This window comes from Colossoma macropomum, unplaced genomic scaffold (genome assembly GCF_904425465.1).
Source record: "Colossoma macropomum unplaced genomic scaffold, Colossoma_macropomum, whole genome shotgun sequence".
Classification (NCBI taxonomy): Eukaryota; Metazoa; Chordata; class Actinopteri; order Characiformes; family Serrasalmidae; genus Colossoma; species Colossoma macropomum.
Genome location: NW_023494798.1, coordinates 1157719 through 1175422, shown reverse-complemented (window position 1 = coordinate 1175422; position 17704 = coordinate 1157719). Strand labels below are relative to the sequence as shown.

Sequence of the window (17704 nt, the reverse complement as noted above, 5' to 3'; positions counted from 1 at the left end):
GATTGGTCAGTGGCCCTGCTGCCGTGGCCTGGTGTGACCATAACCAATCAGCAATCAGCTGGTTACGCACGCAAAACGGGCCAGAGCATTCAGTTAATGCTCCAGTTAGTCTCTGCTAGCGGCTACAGGAAACATAAAACAACACACACACAAAAAAAAACATGATAATCATGACAGATGAACACAAAGAAATTTCCAGGCTACTGGACTAAATAAAAAGCCACACTTTAAGGAATACTATGCACTATTTTAGCAAACAAACACTTAAAGGGATTTATCAACCTCATCTCTACCCGCCTAGCAAGTGATCAGCCACTGGGCTCTTTTATCAAGTACAATGACATATACAGTAAATACACTTCACGTCCAGAAGTATCCTAATAATCCTTCCAATGAGTAAATTCGGCTACTTTAGGGTGCGCCCACTACTAACAGAAGCATACATGTCAAATCTCCACAGACAAGCACTGACCAATAGAATGGGATGCTCTGGAGCCTAAGGTCACCAGGCGCCCAAGCCCTAGCCCTAGCGTGGGCTAGTGGTATAAAGCCCCTCAGCACTGGGCTGTGGAGCAGTGGACCTGTGCTCTCTGGAGTGAGGGAGCTCCATCCGATACCTTTGATAAGAGTTCGAGTGACGTTTGCTATTCAGAACTAATCAACCAGCATTAGTAGCTCTTGCGTCTGAATCCAACCAAAGCCTCAGCGCAATGTTCCAAAATCTAGAGTAAAGCCTTTACAGAAGCTGTTACAGCTGGAAAGGGAGACAAACTCCCTATAAATACCCTTCATTTTAGGAGAAATTATGGTGTCTTCAAACTTTTAAGACACATAGGGTCCGTTTCCCAGACACGGATTAGGCCTAGGCCCGGACTACATTTGTCTTTCAATGGAGAATCTCAGTTCAGAATGCTGTGTAGTCCAGGACAAAGCTTAAGCCTGCCTGGGAAACCAACGTACAGTGTAGGTATGATTAGGTTGAAATACACTGGAATGTTCCTTTTAAATTCCCCAGTCTCCCATGAAATACTAACAAATGAATCAATGAACTACCACTGTTAGCAGGGCAAGAGAAGTTTTTTTTTGGCTCAGTAAGACGTGACTCTGGCAGACTGCCCTCAGGTGGGCCAAAGTCTGGAAAATCCCATGATTCACCCAGCTCAGCACACATACACTCAACACTGTTTTGCACTGTTTTTCACCTAGAACTTCCCATATGCTCTTGTACAGCACTAAAACTCTAAAATAATAGATAATATCACCTTTGCGTTGGAGTTGGTTTGGTTTCCCAGACAGAGATTAAGGCTATATCACTGAAAGCATTTACAGCGGAGAGCCACCGTGAACAATACACCTTAGTCCCAAACCGGGCTTAATCCGGGAAATTACCCCACCTGGTTTTATGACTAAGATCCACCCATTAAAATGCACAAAACAGGGCTTTGTTTCAGCACCCACACTGTACTCCATCCTGACCAACCTGCTCCGATATAAAACACACAAACCCCATAATCAAGAAAAATCTCCCCAACTACTGCTACCTATACTGTAAGCAGCAGAACGCCCTGATCCGTTTAATTCCCAAACAAATGAGCTCTACTGGACTGTTATTATGAAGAGCCTGTTCCTGGGACCATCCCAAAGGTTTTCTTCTCAGTTTGCTGGAAAACTGCGATACAGCTGCATGATTTAACACCCAGTATATCCCCCCTAGTCCAGTGTTTCCTACCACTAATCCTGTACTTCACTTGAACTGCACAGGTTGTTTTCCCTAAATCAGGGCAGGGGAAACACAAAACTGTGCAGTGAACACTCCTAAAAACGATGGTTCTTCAAAGGCTCTTCAACAAAGAAACTGGTTCTATATAGAACCATGAACACTCAAAGAACCCTACGCATGATTAAAGGGTTCTTTGCATTATGAAAGCAATCTTCAGATTGATGGAGACTGTGCTATAGATGGTTCTATACGGAACCTTTTTGCAAACGATGTCAAACAAGTAACAATAGAAAAACCCATTTGGCTGCTATATAGAACCCTTTTCAAAAAGCTTCTATATAGAACCATCTATGCACATTTTCCATCAATCTGAAGAACTCTTATGATGCAAAGAATGCTTTAATCATGCAAAGGGTTCTTTGAGTGTTCATGGTTCCATACAGGACCATTGAAGAACCATCTTTTTAAGAGTGCAAGTGGACTTCTGGATCAGAACTGGATAAACTATTAGCTGCAATACAAACCGAACCACTAAGGGGTCTCATTTATCAAACGTACTAGAATTTTATTTGAAATTTGCTCCGAATTTGCACATCAATGACTTATGAAAACATAACGCGTGTGAAAGTGCCTGCGGCACCCTGGCATCGCCACTGTGAAACTTTCAGGTTGGAAACTTGCATTCATCCAAATCGTCATCCATTTTCTTCAGTTGAAACGTTTTTGAATAGTGATGAAATATCGTCCCCTCCTAACCCAGCCCCGCGTGTGTTTGATGACACCACATACAAACTACAACACTGGTAGCTTCAAACGGTCTGAAAAAAATTTCCCAAACAAATGAGCTCAACTGAAGTGTAAAGAGGGCATGCTCCTGAGCTCAGCCCAGCTGTTTTCCTGTTACTTTTTTCCATAAAACTGCAAACGCCAACAGAACTGCATGAGGAAGGATTCTGGTACTGTGGGGCATCAGGTAATGTGGGACACTCATGTCAGAGGCCCTAAAGAACCTGGACCTCATTCACCAATATCCCATATTTTTCTTAAATTTGTTCTTGCAAAAGATCCTAAGAAAAAGTCAACGTCAGATACCAGACGTGTTCTTAAAGCGTGGAATTATTGCCACCTTTGTGCTCGAGTGTGTGTGGATTCTGTTCTTGCCTAAGAACAAAACCCATATAAGAAAACACGGGTGAATGTCAGAATCTTCGTGAAAACCACGTAAGTGGGTTTCTTCTTAAAAACTGTTGCTGAATGAGGCCTGAAGTTACTCTTTTATAAAGAATACAATCCTCAGCTATGAATGGTAAAACAAATAAGCTCTACTGGAGTATTAGTGAGCATTTCTATGCACATATCATACATTTACTGTTTATTCTATTGGAATCCAATTCAGCTGCCCACCACATCACCTGTATTAATAAACACTACTATATAGCACTTTCACATGGTCACTGTTGTAAAGACTATTTACATGCGGTTTTCATAATAAACCCAAAAACAACCACAACACCCGAAATTTATACAACTCTATGATACGGTTCAGGATATGAATGGAGTTTCTCCTTAGTTTGTGGGAAAACAGCAAATCCCAATAATAACCGCCTGGCTCAAAATCTCAATACTGAACCTCTCAATACAAATCAATACATTTCAGGATCTGGACAGACCTGGTAAACAGAAAACTCAGTTCAATTCAAACGTATGAACTCAACCTGTAAACAAGCTCAGACACTGCTCCACACTAATAAAGTTTAGAGAAGGTTCTTCAATGGTTCTTCAGTAAAGACAATGGTTCTATTTATAAATAGTTGTTTGCATGGTGAAAAGCTTCTTCAGAATGATGTAGAATGTGCTACATACGGTTCTATGAAAAATGGTTCTATGCAGCACCGACAAGGGTTCTTCTACAGTTCTAAGCTTGACATCATAACAACAGCAGAACCTTTTTGGTACTATATAAATGCATTTGCAAAAGGATTCTACATCAATCTCAAGAACGATTTCACCATGCAAAGAACCATTTAAGCATTAAATGGTTCTATACAAAACTCAAGGTTCTACACAGAACCATTGCCTTTACTAAAGACCCCTTCTGAGAGGGTATGATGAAAAGTTGGGATCTAAAATAACCTGTAAATAAACTCAAAATTACTACACTTTTAAAAAAGATGGTTCTTCAAGGGTTATTTAGTAAAAACAATGGTTCTGTTAAGAAACATGAGCTCTATATAGAACCATTTCATGCTTAAATGTTCTTCAGTTTGGTGTAGAATGTGCTGTGTACGGTTATATACAGGACCTTGTGGAAAATGGTTCTATGTAGCACCAGAAAGGGTTCTTCTATTGTTGACATCGTAACAATAGCAGAACCTTTTTTGGTGCTATATAAATACATCTTTTAAGAAGGTTCTATATAGAATCAACACGTTCTCCATCAATCTGAAGAACCATTTCACCATGTAAAGAACCATGTATGCGCAGAAGACTCCACACAGAACCACTGTCTTTACTGAAGAACCCTTTTAAACGTGTGAACTCAAACTACTAATCTGATCTGCTCTGCGAGTTTTCCGCTCATCACTCACCGAAATACTCTTTCTTCATGTGCCTCTCGAGCTCTCTCTCGAGCTCGAGCGTGAGGGCCTCGAGCCTCCTCTCCGCCTGGCTCGGCCCACACTCCCTGCTCGGGGTCACCTGGTAGGGCAGCTTCAGCTTCTGCCCCGGAGCGCCGGGGTCCGGTTCTCCGCCGCCGTGCACGTGCTGGGGGTCGTCCAGCGCGGGGAAGGCGTGCGGGTGGAGCCGGTGATGGAGCCCGTGGTGGAGCCCGTTGGCCTCGCCGCCGAAGTCCTGCAGCTGCAGCGCGTCCTCGAGCACGGAAGCTCGGGGCGACGGGAGCTGCAGCTCGGTCCCCGCGCTCATGGAGCCCCGCGAGCTGTGGCTGGAGATGCTGGAGCGCGGGCTGGCGGTGGCGGCGGCGGCGGCCGCGGAAGACGCGGCGGAGGCGGAGTAGCTGGACCTGGGGCTCGCGGCGCTGGAGCGCGGGCTCGCGTGCCGCTGGTCGTATCCCAGGCTGACGCCGCTGGTCCGGTTGCTGCTCGGTCTGCTGCTGCTCGTGCAGTCGCAGCCGCTCAGGCTCGAGTGCGTGCTCGCGTAGCTGGAACGCGGGCTGAGCGCGCAACCGCCGCCGCCGACGCCCTCGCCGCCCTGCGCGAGGCTGCACCGGGGGCTCGCGTACCTCTCCTGTTGCTGCTGCTGCCCCGGCACGAGCACGCTGCTGCGCGGGCTACCGCCGCTGCTGCAGCTCGAACGAGGGCTCGTGGTCGCCCCCGTGTTCGTGCTGCTGCCCGCTCCGTTCCGGCACAGCTGCTTCCCCGGTCCCGGTGACTCATACGTGCCGTAGCGGAGACCGTGTGCTTCCTGCGGTGAGTATCGCCGGTGCCGGTCTCCGCCGCCGTAGCACGGCAGCGCGACTTCAGACCGCGCGCAGAAGCTGCCGCCGCCTCCGCCTCCTTCATCATCGTCGTCCGCGTGAGCTCCGTCTCGTAACGTTACCGGCGAGCACAGGTCCAGCGGCGGCGCTGTCCGGGTCCCGTTCACGGTGCGCACGGCAGACGGTACAGGTACGGGCAGCGGTGCCGCGCTGTGCACTTTAACGTTAGTCCCAGTCATGTAAGCTGCGTCCACGCCTCCGCCTCCATTCGCGCGTTTCACGTTACTTTTCATCCCGTGCAGCAGCATCACGGCAGCGGGAGAAAAATCGGTCTCGAGCCCGCCGATGTCCGCTCTCCCGCCGCCGTCCCCGTACGAGTCGTATATCGACAGGTTTTCCACCAGCTTGCTCGCCCGGTGGCCCAAATCATCACCGTAGCGGTGCATGGCTCAAACCGGAGAGAGCGGGGAGCGCGAGCCACGGCGGTTGAAGAGCGAGAGCGCGCAGAGCGAGAGCGAGAGAGAGAGACAAATTAGCAAATTAGCATTTCACACAGAAATCACAACAAAACGCAGCCATCGTCGCGTTTTCCCTCTTTTCGCTGTGGCGATTTGGTCCCGGTAGCGTTCACATGCTCCCCCTCCGGTTTATGACACAAAAACGGTCGTTTACCGAAAGTTTTCCTCCTCCTCGCGCTCTCTTTTTCTCCGTTTGTCAGATTTCAGCTTTTCTGTGGAAGTTGAAAGCTTCTCTCGCAGTCAACGGCGCGCGCGGCGCGGAGGAATTTCTCTCACTCTTTTCTGGAGCGGGAGGGGGGGGCAGTTTCTCCACAGACTTTATTTTGAAAGAAATACAAATAAACGTTGTTTTTTGAAAATATGAGTGGGGTAATTTTTCCGCGCGGAGTGTTTTATCGGTAGGGAGTCGTCGGGACGAATGAAGGAGGAGAGGAAAGCGCGAGACGAAAGCGAAAGGCGGAGGGAGGGACTAGGTCGCGAAGGGAGGAATGCGCGGAGGTGGACGGCGGAGGTGCGCTGCGGCGCTTTGGTATGCGCTTAATGCCTGAGAGAAACAATGACTGCCACCAACTCAGCAAGGGGGTCCTGACTAAATAAAAAACTCCTTTAGAGAGGGTGTGTGTGTGTGTGTGTGTGTGTGCGTGTGTGTGTGTGTGTGTGTGTGTGTGTGTGTGTGTGTGTGTGTGTCCAACTTTCATGCACCGGGGCGAGATTAAAGATTTAAAGATTGAACTAAACAGACCAGCGCCCGCTGGATTCAGACTGCTCTGTCCAGCAGAGCAAATAAGCCGAACTCTGTGTGGCCAACAGGTCGACCATGATGAGTGCAGCAAAATAAACCCTGGATAAAGGACCTGTGATGGCCAGACAGACTGCTCTGTCTATCTGTGACAGAAACACTTCAAATAAGACTTTCTGTGATTAAAACTTTCTGATAGCGAGAAAATAAGGCCTGAATTAGGGACCTTTGGTACCTTAGCAAAGCACATGTTCTGCCTTCAGGAGTCAACGACAGTTTCTGGTATAAAACTTCTAGTTACAGTTATTTTATCTTGTTTACTGGTAAAGCGATGTTGCTTAATGGTTAACAATGCAAAAATGTGAAATAAATCAAATAAACCAACTTTGTCTGGCCAATTATGAGTGTAGGCAAATAAAAACCTGGATAAAGGATCTTTGATGATCCCACCTCAAAACTTGCAAGGCCTGAATCAAGAACCTAACGAAGCGCATGTTCTACTATCATCGGTCATAGAACTGACTGACATCAGTTTCTGGTGTGAATTTGCTAAACACAAGAATAATGTCTTGTTTACTGGAAATAAAGTGGTTAACCATTGAAAGATGAAGCGAACTCTGGCTGGCCGCTGAGTCGCACTATGAGCGTAGGAAAAAAAAACATGATGACCAGACAAACTGCTCTGTTTCTCTATAACAGGAACATTTTGAGCAAAAAAGGCCTTCTGTGCTTAAAACTTTGATAGTAAGAAAGTAAGGCCTGAATTAAGGGCCTTTGGTAACTAGCAAAGCACGTTCACTACCTTTGGTGGTCGGCAACAGTTTCTGATTTAAAATCGCTAAGTACAATTATTTTAGCTTGTTTAATGGTAATAAAGCAGCACTGATGTTGCCTATTGGTTGACCATGGAAAAAAGAAGTCAAATAAGTCAAATAAACCAAGTCTGTGTGGCCAACGCGTCGAGCATTATGGGTGTAGGAAAATAAAACCTGGATAAAGAGCCTTTGATGGCCAGACAGACAGCTTTGTCTGCGCGTAATAGGAATATTTCAAGCAAAGAAGACTTTCTGTGGTTAAAACTTTCCGACTGTAAAACAAGGCCTCATTCAAGAACCTTTGGTAACTAGCAAAGCATATGTTCTACCTTCACTGGGCATAGAATTGACTGGCATCATCTTCTGGTGTGAACTTGCTAAACACAAGTGTGTCTTGTTTACTGGTAATAAGCAGAATTACCTTTGTCTAGTGGTTAACCATGGAAAGGTAAAGTCAAACAAGCCAGCTCTGTGTGCCTAAAGGGTCCTGTTAAGAGTGTAGGAAAATAAAACCTGGAGAAATGGCCTTTGATGACCAGACCGACTGCCCTGTCTATCTGTAACAGGAACATTTTGAGCAAATAGGGCTTTCTGTGCTTAAAACTTTTACAGTGAGAAAATAAGGCCTAAACAAAGGGCCTTTGGTAACTAGCAAAGCTCATGTTCTACCTTCACTGGTCGGCAACAGTTTCTGATTTAAAACTGCTAATTACGGTTATTTTAGCTTGTATAATGGTAATAAGGCAGCACTGATGTTGCCTGTTGGTTGACCATGGAAAAGTCAAATAAACCAACTTTGTGTGGCCAGTGGTTCAACCATTATAAGCGTAGGAAAATAAACAAACCTGGATAAATAACTGTTGATGATGTTTTTTTGGCTAACAGGAACATTTTGAGCAAATCAAACTTCTTATACTTCAAAACAAAACTTCTTGTAGCCACGTTTCTGACTGTATCAAAGCTTTTGGTAACTAGCAATGCATGTTGTACTTCCATTGGTCATGTAATTAACTGACAATAGTTTCTAATACAAAATGGCTAAATACAAGCATTTAGTCTTGTCCACTGGTCATAAGGCAGGATGGCCTTTGCCTAGCTGGGGAAAAGGGTAACACACAAGTTTGTTTAAGTGACAAGGTTTACACCTAAGGGAACTCAGACTGTGTTCTTGAATATTCAATATTCTTGTTCAGTTTGTAAAGAAAAACAGACATGTATCTATTTGTTCTCCCTGTAAATACTGTAGTAACTTCCTTTGTATGGTGCATTTACTCACCAAAATACAATGTGTAGTGCTTCAAAACAATGAAGCCCTCTTATTTTGTCTTTGTGCTTCTCTTTTTACACTTCTCTAAAATGCTTATCATGTTATGCTTGAATAACTACTTTTCATTTTTCCACATGTCCTCCTATTGTAACATTCCCAGTATCAGTTTCACGTGCAGCCCCTGTCAGGATGAATGCTTTTTAGGTCACTGCAAGGAAAAGGAAAAAAGGTGACGCTCAGGTTGTTCTGTAAAACTTTATTGTTGAAGATACGATGATTTCTTGTCTTAAAATAGACAAAGATCAACATGAGGAGGAGCAGATATTTCAGTGGAGAAGGTAAACTGTAAAAAATTTACTTTACACCTTACAAGCACATTCAGGAAGTGAACTGCTGTCTGTTTGTGCAACTGACAGACTGGTGAGCTTGATGTACATTTTAGTGATCATACTAATGGAAAGCTTTGGTCACAGAACACTAGCTTGAAATTTACAGTGACCACAAAATGTGGATTTGAACTAACCAAAATACATGAAACACCATTCTGGACAACAGAAAATGATTCTGTACCGTCCGTCTATTCCACTGTTTCACTATTCCAGATTTTAGTTTTTTCATCTCTGAGGAATGTTTAAGGCAACTAAATGGGACATTGTACCTACTGTTATTTTATTTGATTATATTTAAAGGGCCCATATCCCACATTTTTTGCATGTTATATATTTTCCTGTAGTCCACCTACATCATTTGAGAGGTTTTATGTTATAATTCATTTCTTGACATATTTCCCAATCCATAAAATTAAGTAGGCTGTTTTTGTTACTAATATTCAAACAGAGAAAACCAACAGAGAAAAACAATTATGCAATTACGACACTGTAATTACATCATATTCTTCGTTCCCCGTGTCACGCTCATGGCTGCTGAACAAACCCCATGGATGAACACACTGCGCACTAATCTTGCGTTTGGTTAGTGTAAAACATGAAAGCGCAGAGTGTATGCGAGCTTGCAGGCTTGTGAAGGTGGTTCCAGCATCGCGCAAACTTTGTTTAAAAATAAGCTTTAAAAGAAGCAGACAAGCTGACTAAGTGTCTGTTTTCACCTCAGCTAAGGTAACTAGCTTAGCCACATCGTTATTCACCTGCTACCTGGTGTGGATCTTCTAGCTTTTAGCCGGCTGCAGTAATAACATTCTCCCTTCTTTAAGCGAAGCAACTCTGACCACAATGTAAGACAGGTTCTTCACTGTTCTCAAAGAGACATCTCACGGTTCTTCATTACGAAGACAGAACATAGGAGACAGAATCCAATTTTATTAAAAATCCTAATTTACTATAAATTTCTTCTTTCAAGACAATTTGAATATTTAAAAATTATAACATCCATACTCTATAATGCTTCATAACATTCCTATGACACATTGTCATTGCCACAGATTGTAATACACTGCGGGAAGAGTAGGGGGCAATATCGCTTTTATTGTTTCATTAAAAAATAAAAACTCCTTAATCCTCTACAACGTTCATATGATCCACACAGTCATACTGACAGGTTGCAATACACTACCGGAAGTGTAGGGGGCAATATGGCTTCTGTTGTTTCATCTGCATTCTATGAACGGTGATGGGCAAAATGACAAGAAGCTGCAGAAGCCATAATGGCTCAATTAGTCAATTAATCAAATACTAGTTGATAGAGTAATCAATTATAAGAATGATCAACAGTTCCAGCCCTACTTCATACTGGATGCAGGTCCAAATACCAGCCGTATCACTATGTTGTTGATGCTGCCCTTATTGCCCCACCACTGGCAGAAAGGACAGTATTAATGCCCCAATGACAACAAACAACAACGCATCGAGGATCAGCTTCTTCACCGGTGAAGCAGCATGCTTTCTCCCATGTCCTTTGCTCCTGAACCACTCCACCGCTTCCTTCAGGTCATATACTCTGGGGTCATAGCCCAGTTCGGCCCTGGCTTTGTCCATGCTGAAATAGTGGGTGACCCCAGTCTTGTAGACTTCAGTACGGGTCAGTAGGGGCTGGAAGTTGTAGACACGGCCGACCACGCTGTGTACCATCTCGGTGAGGAATGCGAAGAAGTAAATGAGAGATATTGGAAGGCGTAGCTTGGGGAAAGAGTAACCCAGACCCTCCACTAGTGGTCTGAAGAACTCAAAGTTGTTGATTGGTCGGCCATCTGAAATAAAGTAGGCTTGTCCAGCAGCACGGTGATGGCGTTTCTCCGTGAGTGCTTCTGCAGCTAGCACATGCGCAGAAACCAAGTTATCAACATGAACGAATTCCACCAGACTGTCGGGATCCCCATAGACAAACTTAAAGAGGCCGTTCTCTATGTATCTCACAATCCTCGGAAGGTGCCTCTCCTCCCCTGGGCCATAAATTCCAGCCGGACGCAAAGCGCAAGTCCGCAGGATCCCGCATCCACCTGCTAGCGGTGCACCGTTAGTCTTTAGCACCCGCATCTCTGCTAGCGACTTGGTCCTGGAGTAGTGGTCTGGATGGAGATGTAAGGGAAGGTAGGGAAGCGTCTCGTCACCATTCTTTATGACCTGACCACCAAAGACCACGTTGAAAGTGCTGGTGTACACCAGGCGTGGGACCCCAAGAGCCACGCAGGCCTGGAGGACGTTTTCAGTTCCCTGAATGTTCACCTCTTCGATGAGCTTCTTGTTGAGCTGCTCCCTTCCCGACATCCCGTAGGAGGCGATGTGGAAGATGCAGTCCGCTCCTCGCAGAACCTTCTCCACCTGAGCGTAGTCCCGCACATCACCCTGTACAAACTCCACACCTTCAGGCAACACCCCGTTCGGAGGCCTCACATCAAACAGGAGGATTCTGGACGATTCCTTGCGGAGGGTGCAAGCAAGACTGCACGCAAGCAAATAAACAAAGACGCAAGACAGGTAAATATGGTGTAATATGACAGTAAAACATGCCACCTTACTGAAATGTTTTATGTACCTGAAGTGTCACGATTCATTTTCCAACCACTCTTTATCTCTTAGAATTAACAGGCTGTTTTTGTTACTGTGCCTTTAAGACTGATATACGTAAATGAGCTCTGTTCTGATTGGCTGTCCTGTATTCTATCTCATTCAAAAGCAGTCCAGGCTGATACACTCCTTCTAACTTCAGTGTGAGTGGCCGTTTCTATAGCTTAATTTCCACATGTGGACCGTCTGTACATGGAGTGGGCAGTGAACAGGACAATTAGAAAATTTACCCATGTTTACATACAACATACTAAGTCTTTTGTTTGAAAAACAGGACAGGAAAAATCGGTGTTCATTAATATGTAAATGCTAAAGTTGCTGTTCAGTTATCTGCCTTTGGGTTTATTACACAATAACTACTATGAATTATTCATTAACTGCTATTATGTAAGATATGTAGTCACGAGAATGTGCACAGGAAGTCTAAATTTAGACAATTAGTGATTAAAATGAAGTCTGAAGGAATGAGAAGTATGTGGCATGTGTAGTAAAGTAATGATAGCGTGGTCTATTGAGCAATCACATACCAGCGTCACAAGTGATCCAGTTAATTCAGCGCTGGATTTGTTCTCATGAGTCAAAGTAGCATTATGAAACTACATTGCAACCAACTTCACTGAATAATTAATGCAACAAGTTGCATTTCCTGAGAATACAACTTGCCCCCTAAAAACACATTTATCAGGTTGATGTCGCCCTCTAGTGGCGCTTTTAGATTCTGCATTAGTTGCCATTACCTAAAGAGAGAACATACCACCATTCACAAAGTAAAAACAATTAAAACATCAAATGCATCAGCCTTATTTTAGATCTTTAAGCTCCGAACAGGACCTTCAACTCTGATTTTACTAAGAGACAATGTATTGTAAGTTACTGTGAAGTTCAAAGGCCTTGGCTAGTACCAAATGCTGGCCTTAATGTTGCAGAGTGACTGTATTTAAATTTTGTACCAAGCGATGAATGTGAAATACAGTGGCCCCCAAAAGTATATGGACACTTTAACAATTTTACAGTAAACGTTTAATGAAGTTCTTTAGGTTACTTAATAAAGTGTTTAAAAACACGTCAGGCTGATGGTGGACACTGATGGTGTGGTAAAGTCTGGAGAAGAATTCCAACCAGACTAAACTAAATGTTTTACAGAGCACAAAGTTGGAAAACTTAATATCTGAGATTGTTTTTCTTACAGCGGGAAAACCTGCAGAAGTCCGTAAAGAAATATTGAGTTAAAACACATCGGCTGCCTTTTAAAATAATACTTTGCGGAGTATTTTTTGGTGCCACTGTACGTTACACCACTGTCAGAGTAACATACCGAAATCCGAAATAACCTCCTCCACCAGTGATGACGTACGTGTGAGCTGCTAAGTTGGTATTCATTGTAAACAAATGTTGTTGTGAAGCCAGAGGCCTGAAAGAGAGAGAAAAAGAGAGACTGTGATTAACATCATGTTTGTTCCACTCTTGCCATTGAAGCACAAATTGTTCTAGGAAAAATGTAAAACTTGTTCTTATGGCTGCATCCACAATGACATACCACCATACTACCATAGAGCGATATATTCTTCTAGCACTCATTACTAAGTACTAATTACTTCATACAGAATCAGACATGTATTTGACAGTTCAACAGCTAAACATCTGTGAGGTGAGATTGAGGGCCCAACTTATCTTTGCTAATGCATCTTAAAAGGGGAATTTCACAGATTTTTCAAAATTTTTGCATAAATCATACAACCCCGTTTCCAAAAAAGTTGGGACACTGTGCAAAATGTAAATGAAAACAAAATGCACACTCCAGACCAATTTGTCTCCTCAGTTCCCAAACGCTGTAAGAGTGCTGTTAAAAGAAGAGGTGATGAAACACAGTGGTAAACAGGCCCCCGTCCCAACTATTTTGGAACGTGTTGCTGCCATTAAATTCAAAATGGGCATATATTAAAAAAAAATCAAATTTCTCAGTTTTAGCATTTAGTATGTTGTCTTTGTACTATTTTTGGAAATGGGGTTGTAAACCACACATTGGTGATGATCAGAACCAGGGCCTGTGATGTCAACAACACAAATATAGCCACCACCAGTAACCCAACGTCTGAGCTTTTATATGTAATGTTGATGGTGGCAAAAGAGTATAAATCTGAAAAAAATACATTTTCTGTGGGGACTATCTTGCATTACAACACCCTGCATGTACCTCAATGCTATTATGAGTAAAAACACTGTAGTTCAAAACTTAAATCATAAAACAATCTCACAAATGAGGCAGTGAATTCATAACCTTTTCATGTAATAACATTCTGTGAGGGAGCTTTTCAAGGTGGACGTCTGGTTCCTATCACCACCACTGTGAACCATTCTGACTCGGCAAGTTCCTCCACACTCATTGTTCTATAGTAAAAGCAATTGTTCTATTTAAAACCATGAATTCTATAAAGAACCATTTAATCCTTAAAAGGTTTTTTTGCACTGTGAAAAGTTTATTGAGGTTAATGGAGAATGTGCTGTATATTGGTCTATATTAAACCTGGTTGAAAATGGTTTTATATAGCATCAAAAAGTGTTCTTGTAGACAATAGAAGATATAACCACTTATAACACATTCTCCATCAGTCTAAAGCATCATTTCACCATGCAAAGAACCATTTAGACATGATATGGTTCTGCATAGCACCAAAACGACTTCTTATACTGTTATAATGTCAAAGCGTGTAACAACAGAAGAACCCCTTTTGGTGTTATATAGGACCGTCTTCAAAAAGGTTCTATATGCAGCCATAAGTAACACACTCTCCATCAATCTGAAGAACCATTTCACAATGCAAAGAACCACTTAAACATGAAATGTTTCTATACAGATCTCATGATTCTAAATAGAACCACTGCCTTTTTTAAGGGTGTAGAGAGGAGCATTTCACACCAGACCCCTCTGGGTGGCTCTGTTTACACTTTGTTTCCACCTCAACCATTTTAAATGCTGATTCGTAGTAATGAGTCATGCTCGGCATGTAACACTGATGAACTTGACTAAGACTGATCTATTCGCCCTGTATCCACAGAACAGCTCAGACTCAACCACACTGACTGCATCACACATGGCAGGCATGTAAACTCGATCCCGCTCTAATCGCGCGCTTCTGCTCAACCCTGTTAACATGTGGCTGAAGAAGCCACGAAACACGGTTATGAGAAACATGCAAAGAGTTAAAGAGAATAATCCATAACAAAAAAAGAGAATAAAACCTTTCCAGTGGCGAGATCAGAGTCTGTGTGCATCCAGCACTTCCTGGGAAACGCGTGATGGGCGGGCGGATGAATCCTGCACTGTGATTGGTTAGATCTGAGCAGTGTCTGGCTGCTATTGGCCAAGATTACTGAACTAAGAGGTTAAATTGAAATATTATATGAATGTACGTCAAACTGTATCCAAAGTGCAATAGTACATTTTAAACATGCTCTAATATGTAACACAAATATTATACAATGTATATTATGGCACGTTGTGTTATATCGTACTATGTTGTAACTTTATTCATTATCATTATCCAAAGCAGAAGAGCTCCTCTTAGTGTGCAGTAAAAAACATTATTTAGCTGTAGAAATAAATGGATTAAACGGAATTATATTTATGATTACAGTGATTTTAATTGTGAATATGAAATGAATGAAGGCTGAATTGCGCCCTCTGCTGGCGGATGCTTCTTATTGCATGATTGAGATGATTTAGAAGTAGAGCTCTTTCACCATAAAGTGACACACACACACACATATGTATATATATATATATATATATATATATATATGAGTGTGTGTGTGTGTCTGAGCTGAGTCTTTTTCTATTTCGGGATAATCTCAGTAGTTTCTTGAGTAAAGCGCATACGTATAGAGGACGTTATGTTACAGAGAGTTTAGGTTTACACTTTACTCCACTAAACTGTGCTCTGTAGCTCATTTCCAAAAGAAGCCAAGGGTTTTATTTATATCAGTGTTAATGAACACTGTATGTGAATGTACTGTGAGGTGTTCTTTGTGGGGTGAGGTGTTGTTTATTGTAATTTTAGCCTATAGAGCAGTGACTTGGCTAGCAAGCAAGATTGGTTGACACTTTTTTTTAATGTATTATAATTTTTATTATACATATTATTATACACATAGAGCATGCAGAATTGTGCCAATGTACAGTCGTGGCCAAAAGTTTTGAGACTGACGCAAATTTAGGTTTTCACAAAGTTTGCTGCTCTGGATTGTTATGAAGAGTGTTTTGCAATGAATTGCAATTAATTGCAAAGTCATTCCGTGCCATGAAAATGAACTTAATCACAAAAAGCCCATTTTCACTGCATTTCAGCCCTGCCACAAAATGACCTGCTCACATCATTTCAGTGATCTTCTTGTCAGCTCAGGAGAAAGTGTTAACGAGGACAAGGCAGCTGATTTCACTCTGTCATGCTGATTGAATTGGAGAGCAGACTGGTTGCTTTAAAAGGAGGGTGGTGCTTGAAATCATCGTTTCTTTCTGTTAACCATGGTTACCTCCAAGGAAACATGTGCAGTCATCATTGCTTTGCATCCAAAGGGCTTCACAGGGAAAGGCACTGCTGCTTGTAAGGTTGCACCTAAATCAACCATTTATTGGTTCATCAAGAACTTCAGGGAGAGAGGTTCAGTTGCTGTGAAGAAGGCTTCAGGGTGCCCAAGAAAGTCCAGCAAGTGCCAGGACCGTCTCCTGAAGTGGATTCAGCTATGGGATTGGGTCAACACCAGTGCAGAGCTCGCTCAGGAATGGCAGCAGGCAGGTGTGAGTGCACCTGCACACACAGTGAGGCGAGGGCTTTTGGAGGAAGGCCTGGTGTCAAGAAGGGCAGCAAAGAAGCCCCTTCTCTCCAAGAAAAACATCAAGGACAGACTGACATTCTGCACGAAGTACAGGGATTGGACTGCAGAGGACTGGGGTGAAGTTATTTTCTCTAATGAAGCCCCCTTCAAAAAAAGGTGAGCGCTACCACGAGTCCTGTGTCATGCCAACAGTAAAGCATCCTGAGACCATGTCCCCCACATGGTTTCTCATCCAAGGGAGTGGGCTGACTCGCAATTTTGCCAAAGAACACTGCCATGAATAAAGAATGATATCAAAACATCCTCCAAGAGCAACTTCTCTCAACGATCCAGGAGCAATCTGGTGACGAACGATGCTTTTTCCAGCATGATGGAGCACCACGTCACAAGGCAAAAGCAATAACTAAGTGGCTCAGTGAACAAAACATTGAAATTTTGGGTCCATGGCTAGGACACTCCTGAGATCTCAATTCCATCAAGAACCTGTGGTCAATCCTCAGAAAGCGGGTGGACAAACAAAAACACAGAAATTATGAGAAACTCCAAGGACTAATTAGGTAAGAATGAGTTGCCATCGGTCAGGATTTGGCCCAGAAGCTGATATCCAGCATGCCAGGCCGAATTGCAGAAATCTTGAAAAAGAAAGGTCAACACTGTAAATGCTTTGCATAAACTTAATGTATTTGTCAATAATTGTTTAAAAAACTTAAATGCTTATTATTGTACTTCAGCATACAATAGAAACATCTGACTAAGATATAAAAACACTGAAGCAGCAAATTTTTTTGAAAACCAAAATTTGTGTCCGTCTCAAAACTTTTGGCCACGACTGTACAACCAATATCAGGTCAAGATCAGGCAGCACCAAACCAGAATATGAAATCAATATTTTCAAACCATCTAAGCAAACTAAGATATCAACACAGGTAAAGATATGATCTCTGTGTTTTTATATATAATATATACATTAACATACATACCATACAGATCCACATACATACACACAAATACTCACATACAGGAGAAAAAGCCTGTTTTGTAAGTTTATCTTCGTAAATCTAGTTATAGTAATTCAAAAGCTTACTACTGTCCTTAGTTTCTACAATAATTTGATTTAAAGGATTGGTTGACACCACAGAGATTCCTAATGGTTGTATGAAGTATTTTCATAATGCATGCTGGGTATTGTAGTGGCAGACCACTGAAGACCAAAAATATCAAATTGAGAATTCTCTCAAATTAACAGTGTTGAAGGATACCATGCTGCACTACAGAACACTGCACAACTCATCCAATAACGTATTGTAAGTATGTAACTCCAGTTTAAGACCAGAATGCCCCTTTCGGTGTACAAGGCCA

The 17704-nt window shown here is 42.7% G+C and overlaps 1 protein-coding gene across 1 annotated transcript; it reads right to left on the bottom strand.

Annotated features, from left to right (window-relative positions):
* Positions 1 to 9953: 9953 nt before the first annotated feature.
* Positions 9954 to 14821, bottom strand: sdr42e1 (short chain dehydrogenase/reductase family 42E, member 1). The gene is made up of 3 exons (XM_036585570.1): positions 14753 to 14821; positions 12828 to 12923; positions 9954 to 11387 (listed from the first exon to the last, which is right to left on the bottom strand). The coding sequence occupies exons 2-3, from the start codon at positions 12890 to 12892 to the stop codon at positions 10289 to 10291; spliced, it is 1164 nt and encodes a 387-aa protein (XP_036441463.1). The 5' UTR covers positions 12893 to 12923; positions 14753 to 14821; the 3' UTR covers positions 9954 to 10288.
* Between the last annotated feature and the right edge of the window lie 2883 nt (positions 14822 to 17704).

Coding starts and splice junctions, on each gene's coding strand:
- sdr42e1 (XM_036585570.1), bottom strand. CDS start 12,892: ATGAATACCAACTTAGCAGCTCACACGTACGTCATCACTGGTGGAGGA. Junction 11,388..12,827: donor GGAGGTTATTTCGGATTTCG/GTATGTTACTCT, acceptor GCTTGCGTGCAG/TCTTGCTTGCACCCTCCGCA.